The 22,442-nt window shown below is 43.2% G+C and overlaps 1 protein-coding gene across 1 annotated transcript in view; it reads left to right on the top strand.

Moving 5' to 3' along the window:
- Positions 1-22,442, top strand: part of LOC310788587 (interferon-induced very large GTPase 1-like) — a gene marked incomplete at both ends in the record, with an annotated part of 53,716 nt that overhangs the window by 4,175 nt on the left and 27,099 nt on the right. Inside the window, 2 exons of the mRNA XM_083650118.1 lie at positions 1,503-1,651; positions 5,788-8,986. Of these exons, the coding sequence (XP_083506244.1) occupies positions 1,503-1,651; positions 5,788-8,986 (3,348 nt within the window). The remainder of the gene's footprint in view (positions 1-1,502; positions 1,652-5,787; positions 8,987-22,442) is intronic.

Raw genomic sequence — 22,442 nt, 5'->3', positions numbered from 1 at the left:
GCCAGTAAGTGGCATGGGAAATTGCAAGATTTGCAAGAAATTCGGCGCCGCACTACTTCGAGTTACCAGGAGCACACGCCCCAAGTTTGAAGTTGATCGGATGAATGGCTATCGAGATAAACCGCTTTTGTGTTGCCAGAAAATTGATACAGGTGGGCGTTAGCCGCTAAAGGCTAGCTGAGTCCATGCTGACTGCTGATACTTCATAGTAGGGATGCACCGATCCACATTTTCAATCAATCAATCAATCAATCAATCAATATTGATTGATTCTTTGCCTTGTATATTAAGAAAATATACAAGGCAAAGAAGGATACTGTAACGAATCAGGTATTCTTCCAGGAACCGGAGACTTGTAGTTGGTACAGGCTCTTAGCTCATTCTGATAGCTCCTAGCGGTAGCTTCGCTGCTAGCTCCACACACAACCAGCCAGCTCTCTTCCATATACAGACTGACAACACCACGAGACAGGAAGCCCACTTACACACCGTTCCCCCCAGGAACAACCCCCACAGCTAAACACGGAAACACCACATTACATGTAAAACCCTGGATCGCTACATACTCCTCACCCAACAATAAGCCAGCTCGGGATCATGTCTATGTTCCCCGGGTTCTATGTTCCCCGGGTTCTATATTCCCCGTTTTTCACTAACCCTAAACCTAACCTCCCCCAGACCCTAACCCAAAACCTAACCTCTCCCACCCCCCACGCCTAAACCTAACCTCCCCCAGACCCTAACCCAAAACCTAACCTCTCCCAGGGAACATAGCGGGGTTCTATGTTCCCCGGTCCCACAAAAACGGGGAACATAGGACCCGGGGAACATAGGACCCGGGGAACATAGGGATGACCCCGCCAGCTCCCACGCTGGCACCCACAACCCACACATATCCCCCCTGTACCAAAACACAACAATAACACACCACTTAATTTTCCCATCACCACATCAAATTCCCAACAAACAGTCTTTTCTTATTACACCACCCCCATAATGTCTAGTTTACATTAGGCACTCCATAATGTCCAGTTTACATTAGGCACTCCATAATGTCTAGTTGACATTAGGCACTCCATAATGTCTAGTTTACATTAGGCACTCCATAATGTCTAGTTTACATTATTTCCCTTCTTTTTCACACATTTCAATTTACCAGCAACCCCAACATTTACATTATTTCTTTCAACCACCACCATTTAGTTACTTCACAACATTTACATTTTCAATTTAACAATAACCCGTTTACGTTTTCCCAATTTTCTCTTTACACTCATTTTCACCCACATTTCAATTCAACACAAGCCCCACATCTCAATTCAACAATAACCCCCACATTTTCATTATTCCTTTTTTCTCTCCCATTCATTTAAACCTCCACCATTTCCATCCCCCCTTCCAAAGCTTCTGTCCCACCTGAAGCACTCTAGTCCCGCTCAACCCCCAGTGGGGTTAGTCCTCCATAGGGTGACTCTCTTCGGTCCCCCCGTTGTGCCCCACAGTCATCACACGCACTGCAGTAGCGCCACACGTCCTCCCCGCGTCCGGCCCAGTAGAAAAGTGCACGAACATGGCGGAGCATCTTCTCAGGCCCGTCATGCCCCTTACCGCTGCGGCCCCTGTGCGCCCACCGCACAACCAACCCCCGCAGGTATCTGGGCACAACCGTCTGCCTCCCCGTTTTCCCGTGCCCTGTTCTCTCCAACAGCCCATCTTCATCCAGACGCAGGTCGGTAAACATGTTCCACAGTCCCTTCGTGGCACCGGAACACAGGTGAGCCTCCTCCACAGGGGGCCGGCGTCCGGCCGCCACCCACGCGAGCACTGGACCGATCTCCGCGTCCTCTGCCTGCCTGCGTTTCCACTCACCCACGACGACATCCATGATGGTCATGTCGTCGTCCTCCAGGACCACATCTGGACAGTCCTCCTTGTCTTCCTCCACCTCCTGCACTCGGTCGTCCTCCTGCCCCCCTCCCCCAGGGGGCGGCGTTTTCAGGACAGCAAGGGGAACACAACCGGCATCTATCTCCCCCTCGGCTCTCCGCACAGCAACCGTGGGGGGTGCAGTGCAGTTTCTGACTAAGTGCTCAGGCGAACGGCAAGTCCAACAGAGTCTCACCTGCTCGCCGCCTGCACGTCTCTCTTCTCCCGCTGTCCTCCGGTCCCCGACAGCCTTTCGACACTCTCTGGCTAGGTGTCCAAACGCCCCGCATGCCCAGCAGGCTCCCGGCCGTCCCCAGTACCGTTGCTCCGCGTACCTGGTCTGTCCCCCGGGACCGCTGCGACACCACCTCGCTACGTGCCCAGGTTCCCCGCATGTCCAACACAGTCTCTTTTGCGGCTCTGGGTGGGGCCCGTGCGCAATCGTGACGCAGTAGACGGTGATGCTATTGACATTTGGTTGTTCTCCCGGAGCGGCGGGAGGGTGGACCATCTGGACTACTGGGCCCCCTGCGAACGCAAGTGTCCTCTTCCCCAAGTCTACTGTGCATTGGTTTAGCGTCAAATAATCTTCCCCCAAGATACAGGGCCCCGCCATCTCCACTACCCACACTGGAAAGTTCACTGTCCGCTCCCCCACAGTTATGATCACTGATCCCTTTCCCTTCATCGGCATCAACTCACCGGATACTGTCCTCAGCTGCTGCGCCGCTGGCCACTCCAGAAGCGCTCCCTCTGGCATCATGTTGGAGTTCACCAGCGTTGCCGTACACCCCGTGTCCACCAGGGCGACACAGGGCTTCCCTTGCAGGAGGACCGGAACATGGCATGCTGACAGCGCCGGCGATGTCATCTGCTTCGGGGGAAGGCGGAGCCCCACCTCCCCATCTGTACTGCTGGGCCCCCTCCAACGGTGACGTGGCCATAGGGGATGTGACATAGGAGGCCCGTCTCGCCCCTCTTAGACGGGCCCCATGCCGTTTGCCTGGTTCCACGCTCCTCCGCGGCACTCTATGGCCCGATGTCCGGGGCGTCCACAGGTCCAACAGCGCATGGCCCCGGGCCCCCTGGGCCAGGTATTGTCTCGTGGGGTGGGCTGCAGGGTCGCGCTTCGGAGCAGTTGTTCTCCTAACTGGCGCACCGACTCAGATAGCTCCCGCACCATGCTGCTTTGCTCCGCCAACGCACTCTTCCACGCTGGCTCTTCCCGTGGCGGGCTCTCCACTGCCATTCTCACCACGGGGGCGGCCTCCATCGTGCCGTCCCCCGTGGCCATTGCCCCCACGATCTCTCTCTCTGATGCCAGCTCCAGCGCCTCCTGCAGCGTCCTTGGGCGTGTCAGCCGGGTCTGGGCGCGCAGCCACTCTGGGGTCAAAGCTCGAACAAACTGATCCCTGGCCAGTTCACTCTGCACCTCTGGCAACATGTCTCAATGTCATTAGCCAAAACACGCAGTGGCTCGCCAGGCTGTCGGCGCCTGTTACACAGCAAGAATCCGTGAATTAGTGCCAATATCGGCACCCGATACCGATATTGGATCGGATTGGCCCCATCCCTACTTCATAGTTCATAACGTTAACTTATAAACAAATAAAACAACTTGAATTCATTTAAACACGTGTACCGTTACTCACACTTTGTTGAAAATTAGGAGAGAAGTGTACGAAGTGTCATAGTTATAATGGCCTCACTGAGGTCCGCAGACCGCTGGGTGCTTTTGTTTGTGTCCCCGGCGCATGCCGGTCTGAATTTCCCATGTTAAAAACAGTGTTGTTGGCACAAAAGGCCCCGCCCAGCCAGAAAACTAGAGACTATGATGCTCCACCTCACGTTAGTCGGCTGTGCAATGGAGTGGGGCGAGGAGGAGCGAATTCCACCCAAACTCTGCAAAAAACAAAACAAAAAAACAAAACAATAATCGATAAAAATTCCACATGATCAAATTCATTCCTCAACGATCAATTATCGATTATCGATTATTGATGAACATGCCTATTGGGGAGTCCGCTGCTCGGACCCCGATGGAGTGTGGCGCCGCATTTCATCCAATTTTGACTTATTCCAGGACTGTCTGTATGTCTGTCCTTCGCGTATCTTGAGAACCGTTTGTCAGATCGACTTCAAACTTGGGGAGGACCTGACAGAGTGCGGGGGGAAACGCCCACGGGGTGGTGCATGGGGGAACGGGCACTGCAGTAGTAATATTAAATAGGTGCACTGAATACCCAGTTATTTGAAATAAAATATAAAAAAAGTCATTTTTGGGTTCAGCTCGTCTTTAAGGCTCTTAACCTTTCTCTGATACTGCTACCACGTTCTATCCCGTTCGTCCATTTCTTTCGGTATGTTTTCATACACGGACCGTTTACAATATGACCCCTCAAGTTCTGCTGTCACCTCAAATACTAGTAGGTCTAAAACATCACGGTTCCTCCACTGACTAGTTCCGTCGCAGCTGTCCTCCATGTCTGTAATGACTGACTGCCCTGGCCCTCTGGCTAGCGCAGAATAGTGACGAATGTCACTCTGGGTGGCACAAAAGTCAGATTGCTGATACGAACCACATGTCTGTTCACACCAAGGTTACGTTCCAACAAATCAGATTAGTTGCTCATGTGCCTGCTGTGTGAACTTTTAAAGCCCTCAAGAGTTGCAACCAGCTCAGTGGCCTTGTGGTCTGAGTGTCCGCCCTGAGACTGGGAGGTTGTGAGTTCGATCCCCGGCCGAGTCATACCAAAGACTATAAAAATGGGACCAATTTGGCTCCCTGCTTGGCACTCAGCATCAAAGGGTTGGAATTGGGGGGTTGAATCATCATGTGATTCCCGAGCGCGGCGCATGCTGCTGCTCACCGCTCCCCCAGGGGATGGGTCAAATGCAGAGAACAAATTTCACACATTGTGTGACAATCAATGGGACTTTACTTTAACTTTACTTGAGTTGCTTCCATAGGGCAGTCAGACACTGATTTTCAGAATGCTTTTTAAACATTTATGTATTTATGTATTTATTTATTTATTCATTCATTCATTCATTTATTTATTTATTTATTTATTTATTTATTTATTTATTTATTTATTTATTTATTTATTGCTGAGCCAACACATGCATTTCAGTTTCACGTGCTGTTAGATAACAGTCAAGCCAAATAACTATTTGAATACAACATCGGGAATTGACAAGTTCTTTGATATCACAACATCTAAAATGTATAATTTCTTTCTCTTCCATCCTGTGCAATCTGTTCAATAACATCCTGCGGTGAAACAGAGAATACAGCTCAAACCAAGATTGTGGTAAGACCTTTTGACATCCATCAGTCATCCTCACAACTGTTTTGTTTTAATGTTGTTTTTCACAACATTATAATTTATTTATTAATAATATTTATTTATGATTTATTTAACCAATCTCATCTGAATTTATCAGGTCACTCTTGGCAATTCATGTTACTTCACATGTGAACTTCACTTACTGTAATTCCAATGCGATTTCATCACAGTGTTTTTCAATTCACATTCATTTTCATCACCTCTAAATGTATCAGTTATTTTTTGTTACTTCCACCCTTCTGGGGTTCGTCTTAAATGATAAATGACAATGTTGAATGTGATAAATGATGAAAATGGCTCAGTTTAATCAAATAACCATTTTAATCAGATAATTCAGGTTTATTATTCACTTTTTCAATTCACGTTTGTCTGTTTGTTTGTTTGTCTGTTTGTTTGTTAGCTAGCAAGATTATGAAAAACCACTGCGCCAATTTTCCTATATCTAAATATCTAGTCCATATCCCATTGCATGAGGTAATAATTTTAATATGTTTGATTACTTACATTACAGGCTGGAAAAAGACAAAAGATTGTGAAGAATTTTAAAAAGATCAAAGATCAACTTCACCTTAAAGACAAGTATCAAGAAAAGGTGACACCAGCAGATTTTCTTGATATAGAAGAAAGATTGACATCCAAGAAAGATGTAGCTCATACTTTCCTACAGAGATTGATGATGCTGGACTATAGAGCCAGATATATTCCTGTGAAAGAAAACAGTACTGAGGGGAGCCATTCAAAGCATGTTCCTACATCCGACGATGTTGATACAGAAGAAAGTGACTTTGACACTTTTTTCAGCACAGTTTCCGACACAGATCAAATAAAACAAACCCCTGTTCATCCAATGGATGTTCAAATGGCAGTATTTCACTGCTCAGACAGTTTTATAAGGCAGAATATGATTACTAAGTTATCACAGTGTCAGTATGCCGTACCTTTGCTTGTGCCTGACCCATTCACAATGGATATTGAGTGTCCACTGTGGACCCTTAGACAAATAAGAAAGAGCTGGAAGCTGACAGATAACTCAAAAGATGTCAAAGATAACTCAAAAGATGTCAAAGATATCTCAAAATATGTCACAATTAAGAGTATGCCTATCTGCAAAGCTGAGACACCCATGGTGTCATTTTTCCGCCTTGGTTCAGTATCAGTGTCTAAATCTCAGCTGATGAACACCTTAATCAGCGATCGTCACAGCACTTTCTTTCATAGAAATTGCCCAGGTAGCACAAAATCTTGCTACTTGATGGATGGTGTGGCAGAGATTGCCTGGTACTGCCCTTCTGGGAAACACGACGATGCTTTCACAGACTGCATTGCCTTCTGTAATCTTCATGGTGATGCTCTATCAAGTGAAAAACAGCGACAGCGTGACATACTAATTGAAAAAGCTTCAGTCAATGTTGTTCTTTTACCGACTGTGGGAAAAAGTCCCATTATATCAGCCCTTCTCAAGTCTCCAAAGCCTCTAATTTGTCTCATTGCTGATGATGAGAGTGCTGCATTTAAAAGGGCGCGAGGGAAATACACGTTGGGTCTGAAACACAAAAGCCAGTCAAAAGTATCTGAAGAACTGAAAATAATCATTAGAGAACTTTTGTCTAGCTCAGATTCGTCATTCCAGCTTGAAACCATGACCAGTGTCTCTGGGATCAGAGTGGATGAAAATGATGAGGTCTGCCAAATAGGGAAATCTGCTGCTTTAAAGTTACTGGATTTGCTTCAGAAGATGCCGGATGTTTCCAAGATCAAAGACACATTTCTTCCATGTCAAGGCCAATTGTGGCATGATTGGTGCACAAAAAACAGAGAGCTGTATCATCTCACAGGAGATCTCACAAACGATAAAAGTGAAAAGGAAAAGGAACTGATGCAAATACGACAACAACAATGTGAAGCTCCCTCCAGTGAACTCATGCAGTTGTTTATTAAAAACCTGCTGTCTCTGCAATCAAATGAGAAAATGTATTTCCTGAAATGGACTGGAATCTTACTGGATGATCTCTCCAGAGATGATCTTTCTGGAATTCTCCACACATATGATGACAAGTGGTCTGAGGTCTTGGATTTGAAAAATAAACATGACAAATCAGATCAGCTAAAAACCAAGCTTGATGCTGAGCTTGAGGAAATATCAGAAAAACTGCAGTCCGCAATGTTTGGCTTTGAGCACATCTTCAGGGAAATGGGACAGATCTATGAAGCCCATGCATCTCTGATGACAGAACCAACGACAGGAGAGGTGAACTGGTCTAAGTACCCTGAGCTGGCAGCAGAGCTTATGATAGGAGGACACCCAATGGAGCTGATGGATGGTGATGCCGGTCAGGTGCCTTTAACATGGATCACTAGTCTTCTGGACAAGGTCATTGAGAAACTGGGAGACCTACACATTTTTGTTCTGTCAGTTCTAGGCATCCAAAGCAGTGGAAAATCAACAATGCTGAATGCCATGTTTGGGTTACAGTTTGCAGTAAGTGCTGGCAGGTGTACAAAGGGAGCCTTTATGCAGCTTGTGAAAGTGTCAAACTTTATGTTTGACTATGTTCTAGTTGTGGACACTGAAGGACTGCGTGCTCTTGAGTTGCCAGGGAGCAACACGCACCATGACAATGAATTGGCGACGTTTGTCATTGGTCTGGGAAACATGACATTGATCAACATCTTTGGAGAGAATCCAGCTGATATGCAAGACATTCTTCAGATTTCTGTTCAAGCTTTCATGAGGATGAAGATGGTTAAACTGTCTCCAAGTTGTGTGTTTGTTCACCAGAATGTTACAGACATTGCAGCTGCAGGGCTTAACATGGATGGAAAGAGACGCCTACAACAAAAGCTGGACGAGATGGCCAAACTGGCTGCAAAAGAGGAGGAATCTGATGCAAAGTGCTTCAGTGAAATTATTGCTTTTGATGTACAAAAAGATGTCAAATACTTTTCACAGCTATGGGAGGGAAGTCCACCCATGGCCCCTCCAAACCCAGGTTATAGTGACAGCATCCAAGATCTAAAAAACCTCATCCTCTCAAAAGCAAAAACATCTAAAGGAATGGCTCTTTCAAAATTCAAAGATGGCATTCACGACATCTGGAAAGCTCTGCTGAATGAAGACTTTGTCTTCAGTTTCAAAAACACGCATGAAATTGCAGTGTACAGAAAGCTTGAGGACCAGTATGGGAAATGGACCTGGACTTTGAAGAGTGCCATGCTGAAAATTGAAAACAAACTTCATATAGAAATTCAGAATGAAACAATTGACATGGTTGATGACAGTTATCTTGTTAATAAGATGGGATATAAGACATATCTTGAAGAAGTGGAAAAAGATGTGAGAACATACTTTAAAGATGACAAGGATAACATGTTGGTTAAATGGCGAGGTCAATTTGATAAGAAAATAAAAGAGTTCTATGATGACCAGGTGAAAGGAGTTAAAAGAAAACTGGGGGAAGTTATCCAACTGAAGAAGGCTTGCAAAAAGGTAGATGATAAGAAGACAGAGTTTGAGAAAGAGCTAGTACAAAAGAGCAAAGAGCTTGCTCTTAATTTAAAAGACAAGGCAAAAGATGAAAAGGAACTTGAAAATCAGTTCAACAGTGTTTGGAGTGTGTGGGTTACTGAATTAACTAAAGATACACAAGCCATAAAGTATATCAACAAGGACAAAATACATGCAGATCTGGTTAATGTCCTTATACCGTATGGTATTGAAAGGTCTCTTATAGATGAACGCAAAAGCTGTGGCAAATACAAAAACTTGTCAAATATAGACAATTATTTTGATTGCCAAAAACACCAAAACCTTCAACAGTGCAATGTTTTACCTGAAGAACAAGGAGCTACCAACAGTGTCGCGAGTCTTCCTGAATCTCATGAAGTAACTCAGCACCTGGAAAAGATATGTACTTGTGTAGACTCTGAAGAACAACAAGCAATCAGATCCCTCATTGCCAATGTTGAACAAGAGTCCATAGACATGATTGGGAGCAAACCTGTAGCTACAGAAGGCTACAATGATGGATACTTGCATGAAGTAGCCAATAATGTAATTAAAAGAGTGAAAGATCTTGAATCAAAGACAAAGACATATATTCTCAAGAAAGAATTTACAGTCGATCTTTCACTTTATGCATGTGACAAGGCAGGGAATCTGCTTATAGAGTCCCACAACAAATTCAAGGAGAACAATGATGTACACATGTATTTAGAAAGGAAGAGAGGGGGATATTACAGCATGTTTCACAGCTGGTATGAAGGTAACTCATCAACAGCTGTGCTTGGTGAATTGATTTGTAGGAAACTGAAGGTGGCCATAGCTGACGCTGTCTCTCACAAGACTGCCATTCATCTGGCGGGTATGATGAATAGCAGTTACCCACCATTGAGTGGGGGTAGGTTGAACTTGGAGAAACATGTCTTACGGTCACTGGCAGAGAAAGAGGACTTTGACAGTTACATGGACTACATTAAAAACCCCAGGAAACAAATAGAGAGTTTCATAAAAGAAGCTGGAAAGAATTACATCAACACTGAACGTAATGAAGCAGGCAAAGTATTCAGGAAATATGCCGAAGTCACAGAGGAGTTTGTGAAGATCGCACTGTCTTCTGCAAGAGTGGAAGTCAAAAACAAAGGAGGCACTGACACATGGCTGAAGAAATTTTCCAGTTCACTTCAATCTGAGCTAATATTTGAAACTAAATATTGTCAAAGCTTTGATAATATCAACTTTGACTTTCTTCAGGATGAGATAGCCAAATGCCTTGAATCCATAATTGAAGATTGTTCCTCAAAATTCCACGTGGAGGCATTCAGGGTGAGGCCTGAAGAAATCCTTGTTGACCAACTTTGTAAGAACTGCTGCTGGGAACAGTGTCCATTCTGTTACGCTGTTTGTACGAACGCCTTCGAGGGACACACTCCTGAGCACAGTGTCACGTTTCATCGCCCTGATGGAATCTCAGGGATGTTCTTTAAAGTTCCAGGGAACCTGTCCATTGATTTCTGCACAACATCAGTTGCAGGTAATCAATATTTTCGCCCTGATGGTTCAAAGGAGACGATTCCCTTCAAAGAATTTGCAAAAGGTGGCCCTAAGTATGCCACCTGGAAGATTACACCTGATGAATCAAAACTATACTGGAAATGGGTTGTATGTCGATTTCAAAAGGAACTGGAAAAACACTATGGAAAAAAATTCCAGGGCAGTGGAGAAATTCCCGCAGAGTGGAAAGACTACAGCAAAGCAGAAGCTATTAAAAGTTTGGACAACTGGGAGTGACCTATGCAAAAACAGCCCTCCTCAAAGTCACAACACTCTTTTGTCTTCAATTGATACTTCATGAAGGACATTCCAACAGCCAGTGTTGGGCAAGCTACTTGGAAAATGTAGTAAGCTAAGCAACCGCTACTCTAGCTTAAAATATAGCGGCACTACTTTGAAGCTATCCCCAGCTAAATGTAGCAAGCTAAGCTACAGGCTACATGCCAAAATAAAAGTAGCTTACTGTACATCAAAACTACCCCCCCCCCTTTTTTTTTTTCTTTTACCAAATCAATGTTATCTCAGTGATCAAGAAAAGGGAAATCCAGCACATCTGGAATAGGCCTACGGTTGATATTCATGGGGACAAAATACTCTAGGTCAAATAAGGAGAGAGGAATCGTGTCTATAGGAAAACACTTTTTGAATGGTTTTGGGCAAGCTACTTGGAAAATGTAGTGAGCTAAGCTACCAATGTAGATAAATGTAGTTAGGCTAGTAGCTTCGCTACCCAACTGCCCAACACTGCCAACAGTAACAGATTCACAAAGTCTCATGTTGCTTTCATTACTAGGTGATGGACTTGTCTGTGAATGAGACACTTCAATTTTTATTTTATTTTATTTTTTCAAATGTTTAATAGAGCAGTACACAAACAAGACAAAACAAACAGGTTTAGGCACAGGAAAAGAACAGAAATAAAAAAACATACAAACATCAACATTCAATATTACAACCTGGTGCAGCTAGACACTTTGAATTTTAAATCAAGAAATCAGAGTTCTTGATTGCAATGAACAAGCAAGACAAAGTAATGTGGGCAAAAAACACATTTGTTCTGTCGAGAATGCAGTCTTCCCCAAATGACTCAAATGATGTAATTTAGATTTTTCATTAATTCATCAATGTGTGAAATACATGAAATAAATTGGGGATTCATGAAAATGGCACTATATTGGAAGCCAAAGACAATATAAAACATAATTCTAAATCACAAGTGTGTAGCCACAAAGGGATGCTGATGATGAAATACATTCTGTTATTTGTTCATTATAACAAGATGCTTTAACTGTTGACAATTGTTAAGTTCCATGATCAAGGAAACATAAGTGAAAAGTCCAGCTGAGATAGACAGAAATTATGGACTGAGAAATTAATTTACAAGTAAATATTTACATTTGTATTGCAATTTTTGCCTCTTTTTTGCAACTATCAACAAATATATTGTGATCATGACAGTTAACATATTTTTCATTTTTCAAATGTATTGATTGTGCTTTAACTGAATATTTTAAACAAACTAATAGTGTTATATGTGCATATTACTAAGGTTTTATTCATTAGAATAAGGAAGCCTAGATTTAACTTTTTTGTCTTTTCTTTTGCCTTTTACTATTACACAGTGGCATAACTATCGGCGGTGCAGGTTGTGCACCGCACAGGGAGCCCAGAGCTGCCAAGGGCCCATGAAAAAACACTTTATTTCATTGACCCTTTAACACAATGCGCACGCAGTCTTCAAACTTCCCAAGCATGGCTATTACTCGTTGTAGTTGTGGTATCTATATATACACCACCTTCCCACCATGTGCGTTACATTTAAAAACTAATATTTATTTTAACACAACATGCAATTCTGGAACATTTAAATATTGGGCACAATAAAACGAAAATACACTATGACTTAAAACCCTATCTACCACTTATTTAGCCTGATTTGGTTGTTTTCTTGTTAAAAGTTATGAAGGCCCCATGGCTTGCTGGGAAATTTGCAAATTTGTGTCTGTGCGCGTGTGTGTCCAAGAGCCCATGGCAATAACATTACGCTACTGCTATTACATGTATCTACAAATCACATCTGGAAGTGATTATAACATGTAACATGTAAAAAGTGTTATTTTGTTATGCATAATGTTTTGAGTTTTATCAAATAATTGATCAAACTGATGATGGCTGTTATTTTATTTCTTTAGTAGGCAGGAACTATGATATTGTTTGAATATATTATTATTATTATTATTATTACTATTTGAATATTTACATTTGTGTTCGCTTTTTTATCTATTGTCTATAATAGTCTGATCATGACATGTAGCACAAGCATAATCATTTCTAAGTTACATTTCCACTTTAAGTTTTAAGCTTACGTTTTTAAGTTTTAAGTTCAGTTTTAAGTTTTAAGCTGAGTTGAGTTGAGTTGAGCTGAGTTGACCCAAGTTTTAAGAATAATAAGAAGAAAGGATTTATATTTGTCCGAAGTATTGGACTTTGTTATGCTTTAACTGGTATTTTAGAACAAATAATTTTGATATTGTTTTAAAATCTCTTCATTAAAATAAGAAAGACAAGATTGACTTTTTTGTAATTTGTCTTGCATTTTCTTTTTTACAATTACAACTCACACCTGGAAGTCATTATGAAATATAACACATGTAACAAGCATTATTTCAGTCAGGACCACTTTAGTCAAAAATACAGGACCACTTTAGTTAAAATTAAAGCTTTTATTTGCACAGAACAGAGCAGCAACAATGACAACAGAAATTACTTTGTTTAAGTCAGACACAGCATGAAAGGAGGAGCTGGGGAGGAGGTGGGTTGTAAACAGCTTGCAGAGGAAACAGCAATGTTAGGCAGAAAGACTGAAGCAGATTTAAAGAGGGCACCCTGTTTGAGTTGAGCCAATTGAATGCGTCAGCTGAGCCGTCAGCTGATGTGGGCTGGTTTGAGATCAGCTCCTAATCAGCTGTGGGCTAGGTTTAAGCAGGGCTTGACCACGAGACCTGCCTGAACTACCGCAATGGTCCATTTCAGTCAGGACTACTTTAGTCAAAAATACAGGGCCACTTTAGTTACAATTAAAGCTTTTATTTGCAAGTTATATTTGGCGGTATGGCTCTGGCAGGGAGAGCAGCAGCAGCAAATTCTAGAAACTCCTTGCTCTTCCATGAGCACCATGGAATAGCCTTAAGGCAAGAAGAGCAACAAAAGACCCTCAAAACGTCCATACCAGGAGAACCTCCCTAGCCTTCCATGTGCTTACATGGAAGTGCCAGCAGGAGGAGCTGAATGATAGCAGAAGAGCCAACTGAATAACACATCAGTTAGTTTAACAATACATGCTAGATCAGGGGTGGCCAAACTACGGCCCGCAGGCCCGCTGCCCGTTTTTAAGTAATTTTTAACAATTTTTTTTTTTTTTTTTGCTAAAAACGTTTTTCCGTTTTTCTGTTTCAAAGTTTAAAACGGAAAACGAAAATGAAAACGGGGGAAAAAACGGAAAAACAAAAACATTAAGACAAAGAAACTGAAAAACAAAAAAAAGGATTCCCCCCATTGTTTTTTCAATTTAAAACCATTGAAAATGGGTTATACTTGGGCACCCTGACCTGGTCTATTTATAAAAAAAAAAAAATGAATTAGTGTTTAATACTATAATGTTATGTTAAATTATCTCTGTCTTAACCTGTTGGCACAGGAAAAGAAAATTTGATAACATACAGAAATACCTATTGTAATAGATGAGCGCATCAATAAACTACCGGTATGTGTCATATATGTGTCATACTGGAGCGCTATTGTAGCACTGTAGACATTTACTGTGGACCAGAGTCTAGGTTCAGATGAGCAGTAATAACTATAAATAAAACAGGAAAAACGGACCACAGACCAGGGGATAACTTTAAACTGCCGGCTTATTTATGGAAACATTTAGTAGTAGAATATAAATTGACCAGCACTCGCAGGAAAAACCATTGATTTATTTTATTGTACTTTATATGATGTTATATGATGTTATATGATGTCCATAGTAACTAACAAACAATTGGTCTCAGGGCCTCTATCTACACCAGGCTCCTCCCCTTTCAGTCACACACCTGAAGCTCATCACTCAATCAATACAGTTTCAGTCATTCAAAAAATAAAACATCACATAACAATAACACTTAAAACACAGAGCTTCTCCATAGACCATTTCAGAATCCAGACAATTACACATTTAACCATACAGGCAAAACACATAAAACAGTTAAGCAGACAGATCTGTCTGCTTAACTGATCCTTTTACTACAAAAGTAGAACTGTTCAAATTCTTTAGATCAATAAGGCTTAAGGCTTTTTATGCCAGAGATGCAGTTGGACTGGAAACTCCATAAAACTCCATCCATCTCCATTGGCTGTATGACACAGACAGAGACACCCAGTCATACAAGAGAGAAATTTAAACCAAAAAGTAAATTCATGCCTGCTATGTTGAATGCCTCAGTTGATACTTATTGCCGGTTAGTTGAACAGGAGGTGATGGAATTGTGCTCTAAAGATCCATATGAGTTGGGGTTCCATTCTAACTTGTTGCAATCTGAAAAGGAGGCACTCAAAGGGTTAATGGATAATAAGACTATTAAAGGCAGATAAAGGGGGTGGATTAGTGGTGCAGGACAAAATGGAATATGTGAGAGAAATAGAGCGACAATTGAAAGATGAAGTCAAGTCAAGTCAAGTCAAATTTCTTTATATAGCACCTTTCATACACAAAGGCAATTCAAGGTGCTTTACAAAAAAATAATTGAAAAAACAAGCAGCAAAGCAATGCATATATAAAAAAACACAGCCGACAGTTTTAGTTAGAATATATACTCAAATTAACAAACATGAAACATTATTTCTGTTTTAAATAAGTTACAAGGCATTCTTCAGTCTTATTTTTGGTTGTTTGTTTGTTACATGTTGTGGGAATTTCAAAAATGCATCAACCATTTTGAGCTTTACCAGTTACAATCGGCTAACTTGGTTCTGCTCCAATTTGAAGTGACATACAGACCACTAAAAACAGACCCTGAATATGCTAATGAGATAAAGACATTTCTTGTCCATGCTTTGGAAAATAAATGCATAACTGTATCTGTTGCAAAAACACCCTGTGATACCAACTTTTTTACACCCTCCCAAAGATACATAAGTGCTTAAACAATCCACCAGGATGCCCTATTGTCTCTGGGATTCAATCAGTAACGGAGCCATTATCACAATTTGTTGATCACCACATTAGAAAGTTTGTTTACATTTTACCATCATACATAAAGGATACAAACACATTCCTCAATAAATTGGCCTGCAGAGAAGACATAGGTACAAATGGACTGGTAAATGGTAAATGGACTGCATTTATATAGCGCTTTGCTTTACAATGTGCCTACATTCACCCATTCACACACCGAATGCGGCCAGCTGCCACGCAGGGTGCTGGCACAGCCATCAGGAGCAATTTGGGGTTCAGCGTCTTGCCCAAGGACACTTCGACTTACGGACTGGAGGAGCCGGGGATTGAACCACCGACCTTCTGATTAGTGGACGACCCGCTATACCTCCTGAGCCACAGCCGCCCCAACAGGATTTGTTATGCACATTGGAAGTATCTGCATTATATCAATCCATTGATCAGAGGCAATTTAAACATTGAAATATTTTTTGGAAAAAAGGCAACATTGTGACCCTCCCACAGTGTTTATTTTGGAAATGGCTAATGGCTAAAAAAATATATTTTAAATTTGGGAAACAGTTTTATAAACACAATTTTGGTTGCCCAATGGGTATCCCTATGTCCTGCTCTTTGGCTTGTTTATATATGAAAATTTGAATATGACATGTTTTGAACATATAAACGGTTGGTATAGATTTATTTATGACATTTTCTTCTGTTGGTCGGGAGGACTCGAAGAACTCCAGTCTTTCAATTAAACACCAGAAGGGCTTCAATCAAGTTCACATTAGCCCACCATGGTACTAAAATCCCTTTCTTGGATGTTCTGGTAGAAAAAAGAGATGATAAGTTAATCACACAGATGTATCGAAAAGAAACAGATCATAGGGACGATCTATTGCACTATGCCTCATGTCATGTATCGTTGAAAGCAAATTTGCCTTATAGTCAATTCCTGAGAGCAAGATGCATCTGTAGCGAGGAGGAGGATTTTGACAAACATGCTGAAGACATGCAAAGGTTCATGTACAGGGGATACAACAAAAATGTAGTGGACAATTGTTTTAGAGAAAGCAAAAAGAACCACACGGCAAGACCTGTTGAACCCCAAACTAAAAGAAAGGGGTCCCCTATGGCAGTGATACTCAACTTGCGGCCCGGAGGCCAGATGCGGCCGGCGACAGGGTGCAGAGTGGCCCCCTGACCATTTTCTAATAATTTCACATTAGTTTTCATTGTGAATTAGAATCTAATTCACAATAAAAACTAACATGAAATAAAGTTTGACTGAGCTCCAGCTAAATTGTCAAATGCCACCGTCTGCTCGCTACCCATGGCACTTATGTATGTACTTAACCTAACTAACTATCCGGTGTGCACAACATTGTCAGACTAAACTCCAGCTGACACCCCAAAAACCTACAATCCGCTACAGAAAAATGTATATTGTTTGTTTATTAACTGGCCCCTGGCCTCCTATCATTTCACGAAAGTGGCCCCCGGGCAAAGCAAGTTGAGTATCACTGCCCTATGGCATGTGTGTCAACTTTCAGCCCCATTTCAAGGGGTTTGAAAGCCACTACAAAAAAGTACTGGCACAGACTGAGATCAGCAGATCCACATATTGGCCATGCATTCAAAGAGACACCAAGATTCACTTACAAAAGGTCCATGAACCTTAGAGACAGTTTGGTTAAAACATACTTGATTCAAGAACGATCAGGGTACTAAAGTATAATTCTATTTTCCTTTGTAATTGAGACTTGGAAAATGGTCAAAAATCGAAATTGAAGAATGAAAAACAGTCAAAAAAAATTAAAATTGAAGCTGAAAATCAATTTTCAAACTGAATCGAAAAACACAAAAACAAACAAAGTCTGACCCCATTTTTCATTTTGGCCATTCCCTTTTTATCATTACCGTAAATTCCGGACTATAAGCCGCACCTTTTTTCCCGTTTTTTGGCCTTTTTTGGCCCCTGCGGCTTATATAGCGGTGCGGCTTATCTATGGATTAAAAAAAAAAAAAAATCTCTCTTTTTTAGCACTCTTTCTAACTATAAATCCACTTCTGTTTTAATTTCCTCTCTTGCCCTCTTTTCACCACACTGTATGACACTGTATGATGACACTGTATGACACTGTGTGCACTGTAAAAAACAACACAGGTGGTGTTGTGTTATGTTGTTTTGTTGAAATGTTAATAAATGGGAGCTTCCTCAAACAGCCATCTCTTTCCCGACAATCCCCTCTGTGCATGAACCCTTACATATGGTAATTAAACATTAAAACACAATTAAAAAAAAAAAAAAAAAAAAAAAAAATACAATTAAAACACCCGCGGCTTATAGTCCGGTGCGGCTTATATAAGAAAAAAATAGTCAACTTTGCAGGTGCGGCTTATACACCGGTGCGGCTTATAGTCCGGAATTTACGGTATTTATTTTGGATTGGATAAATGCAAAATTAACCAAGAGTACGCTGAAAAGTAAATTTCAAAGTTGAAAATACTAAATTAAAAATGGAAAAATGGAAGTCACGTGACCATTTCAGGGTACGCCCACTTCAAGGTACGCCCACAGACAGACAGAAAACGAAAGTCAATTTCTGAAAGTCAAAATAAAAGTCCATTGTCACTCTGTAAACTTAGCCTCGGTTAAATTTGGCTATTGGTCATGATTGTTACTATGGATATCAATTGTCGGTAACGCTTTAGAATACAGCCCGCAAATAAGCATGTAACTAGAGGGTAACAAGATCTGTATTTATAGGCTAATTATAGGGTACCACACTGTACTTATAGTGTAACTACGGGGTACAAGGAGTGAATTTAGCCTGTAACAAGATCTGTACTTATAGGCTAATTATGGGGTACCACACTGTACTTATAGTGTAACTACAGGGTATTGAAAACCAGAATCAGTGAGTACACAAGTGCTATCAGGAATGACGATCAGAAGTCATCCATTGCCAGACATTTCAATAGGTCTAAACATGAGGTGAGTGCCTTGAGATTTATGGGGATTGAAGTGTTGAAGTCTCCACCTAGGAGATACAGAAAAAAGCGCCACATTCACTCCCATACACCAGCGTAATTTTCCTTGAATTAATCATATAGCTAAAAGCTGTTGTGTGGTGGGCGCAGACAACAAATGTAAAAAGTTGCCAATTAAAGCTTTTTTGTAGGGTGAATAGAGGTATTATGGGACACTTTTTGTCTTTTCGCCTTGTGGAAGCTTTCTTTCCATGAATTAAAAAAAAACACATGATACATTTCTGTAATAGTCAAGATGTTACATAAGCTTCTGAGGTGGAATGAAGGTTACATCATATTCCAAGGAGGCGTGGCATCCTCTTTTGTGTGAACTGACCCAAACCCCCTTTTTTCTGTAACGTTTGGTATTATGGGACAGATGCCTTATGATGGATTTAGGCTAGTGTAAGCATTTACTGCACAATTTAATTCATACTTTGATATAATCTGACATGCACATCTTACTTTTCCTATTCATCTTTATAAATTAAGACTCCATGTTCATTTAAACTGTTTTATTTAATGTTTAAAACTCTGTAAACAATTCAAACATCGGCCTGCCCTCACTGTCACAACAACCCCCTTAGTTGTTGAGTTAACGTTAGGTTAGGTTTAGGATGATTAAGTTATGTACTGGGCTGTTTGATGGTGGCTAAGTTAAGTTTTAGTAGCTGACCCCCAAAGCTACAGGGAAACAGCTCTGAGCCTGATGCATTGAGAATGCTGGATCTCCAAACACGGTGCGCGATGGGTCCAGAGTGCTTTACACTGACTGTATGCAAGTACCTCATACGACCCTACTTCAAACAAACCCACCTATCCCTTCAACAGCAACTCTCTTATACTAGCAGCAAAACTCTCCTGAAGCCTTGAGTGCAACCTGCGTCTCCAACATTCACCCCCCCCCGCCCTGACATCTGACACCTGAACTTTGGACTGAATTGACGAGGCCATCTCCACAGCAACGCTGTGTTTAGCCGGAGGAGGCTCAGACCTACACACACACACACACTCATGGACCCAAGGACTCATAGGCCAACACACGGTCACGCACGCACTCCCCCAAACCCCCCCCCCCCTCCTAAACCCCACCCCCCGCCTCCAGCAACTTCCCCCCGCTTTGCAACCCCCCCCCCCCCCCCCCCCCCCCCTTCCCTCCCACGACGAACCAAACCGGCGCCGTAATGGCAGCCTCCCTGGTGTCGTGGTGTGGGTTGTCTTTGCTGGTAACCCTGTACATTTACAACAAATGTATCTGTATTGTATAATATTGAAGTGTGCCTTTATTACTTTTCTAATTAGTAATAATGTGAATTCTGAGTTATTTCATTTATATGCTTTGTCCAATCCAAATTGCTGGCGCTGTTCAATGGCGACCCGGTTTTGCTCTCCGACTCTGAGAGCGAACCAAGCAGAATTTCGCTCGTGATACTTGTACCATTTCAATCATGAGAGGCCAGTTGGTAGGATTTAACGAACTTTATTTAGCAATCGGCATGCATGGCAAATACTTTGGCGCATGACTCCATTAGCCAGTGGCGCTGCTCTTGAGGCAAGAGGAGGGCATCTGCATAGGCTAGGAGACCCCCCGGGGATCAAGATCGAAGGCCCGACAGAGTTGGGAAGCGACAGCCGCAAGTAGCTGTAAGTCGCTAAAAAGGTCGAAGGCCAGAAAAGTTCAATCAACTACTAATGTACCAAGATCGAAGGCCCGACCGAGTTGGGAGCGCCAGCCGCAAATAGCTGTAAGTCGCTAAAAGGTCGAAGGCCAGAAAAGTACAATCAACTACCGGTGCCCGCAGATCTCAATTAACCTCCGGTAATCAGATCTTCCTTTTGGGGGATCTCCTAGCCTATGCAGATGCCCTCCTCTTGCCTCAAGAGCAGCGCCACCGGCTAATGGAGTCATGCGCCAAAGTATTTGCCATGCATGCCGATTGCTAAATAAAGTTCGTTAAATCCTACCAACTGGCCTCTCATGATTGAAGTGAGGTCTCTAGACCATATTTCAAGCAGAAGGCCATTCGTGCATAATCTAATCCGATCACCCCCTGACGTCAGTCAAGTTCTAGTATGACGTGGTCAGTCAAGGTCTTAGTATGACGTCTGTAATGACGTCAGATATGACGTCAGTTAATTCTCATATATATAGCAAGGGTTCTACGTCACCTCTCTCTCTCTGGCCGATCATAACAGCAGCTAGCTTCACGGCAGTCCATCTCCCCTGAAGCCATCCTCCGAAGCGTTGTTTTGCCCCACCCAACTCCCCAGTCCGCCACCAACGAGTCATGACTCCTGATCCCCCACGGGGGGGGGGGGATCTCCTAGCCTATGCAGATGCCCTCCTCTTGCCTCAAGAGCAGCGCCACTGGCTAATGGAGTCATGCGCCGGCGCATGACATGGGTGGGGCAAAACAACGCTTCGGAGGACGGCTTCAGGGGAGATGGACTGCCGTGAAGCTAGCTGCTGTTATGATCGGCCAGAGAGAGAGAGGTGACGTAGAACCCTTGCTATATTTATGAGGATTAACTGACGTCATATCTGACGTCATTACAGACGTCATACTAAGACTTTGACTGACAACGTCATACTAGAACTTGACTGACGTCAGGGGTGATCGGATTAGATTATGCACGAATGGCCTTCTGCTTGAAATATGGTCTAGAGACCTCACTTCAATCATGAGAGTCAAGTCAAGTCAAGTCAAGTTTATTTATATAGCCCTAATTCACAAGCATGTCTCAGAGGGCTTCACAGAAAGTATGTCTAGCTGATTCTAGCTAACACACAGTAACAAGAATATACAGAATAAAGATAACATTTGAACATTTGAAGAAAGCAGGAGAGTGGAGGAGGGAGGGAGAGGGAGGAGGGAGGATAGGGGGGAGGTGGGGAGAAAATAGGAAATGTGGAGGAGGAGAGAACAGAGGAGGAGAGATGAGGGTGCAGGGGAGGGAGAGCCAGGGTAGGGGTAGGGTCTAGGGTTGGGGGAGGGGAGGGAGTAGGATACGGGCCCGGATTAGGGCGAGGGTGGGGAGAAATGGGAAATGTGGAGGAGGAGAGAACAGAGAAGGAGAGGGTGCAGGGGAGGGAGAGCAGGGGGAATGTGAGAGGGAGGAGAGGGCAGAGAGGAGGAGAGAACAGAGAAGGAGAGGTGGGAGGGCGCAGGGGAAGGAGAGCAGCGGGAATGTGAGAGAGGGGAGAGGACAGAGAGGAGGAGAGAACAGAGAAGGAGAGGTGGAAGGGTACAGGGGAGGTAGAGTAGAGGTAGGGTCTAGGGTGGAGGGAGGGAGTAGGATACGGGCCCGGATTAGGGCGAGGGTGGGGAGAAGATGGGAAATGTGGAGGAGGAGAGAACAGAGAAGGAGAGGTGGGAGGGTGCAGGGAAAGGAGAGCAGGGGGAATGTGAGAGAGGGGGGAGGACAGAGAGTAGAGGTAGGGTCTAGGGTGGAGGGAGGGAGTAGGATACGGGCCCGGATTAGGGCGAGGGTGGGGAGAAAATGGGAAATGTGGAGGAGGAGAGAACAGAGAAGGAGAGGTGGGAGGGTGCAGGGGAAGGAGAGCAGGGGGAATGTGAGAGAGGGGGGAGGACAGAGAGGCAGAGAAGGAGAGGTGGGAGGGTGCAGGGGAAGGAGAGCAGGGGGAATGTGAGAGAAGGGAGAGCAGGAAGTGGCAGGGATTCAGGAAAATAGGGGAGAAGAGGAGAAGGAGCAGAGGGGGGGAGAATGAGGAGAGAGCAGGAGAAGGGAGGGGGGGGCGGTGGGATGTGGGGGAGGAAAGAGCATGGAAAGAGAGGAGAACAAGAAGGGGGAAGAAGGGAAGAAGCGGGGGAAGGGGGAAAGAGAGGGGGGGGGAGAAGATCAGACAACTGACTACTCTAAG

Source organism: Poromitra crassiceps (genome assembly GCF_964638095.1).
Source record: "Poromitra crassiceps genome assembly, chromosome: 13".
NCBI classification, from domain to species: Eukaryota; Metazoa; Chordata; class Actinopteri; order Beryciformes; family Melamphaidae; genus Poromitra; species Poromitra crassiceps.
The sequence above is the reverse complement of the archived record's forward strand: the minus strand, read 5'-3'. Positions and strand labels throughout refer to the sequence as shown.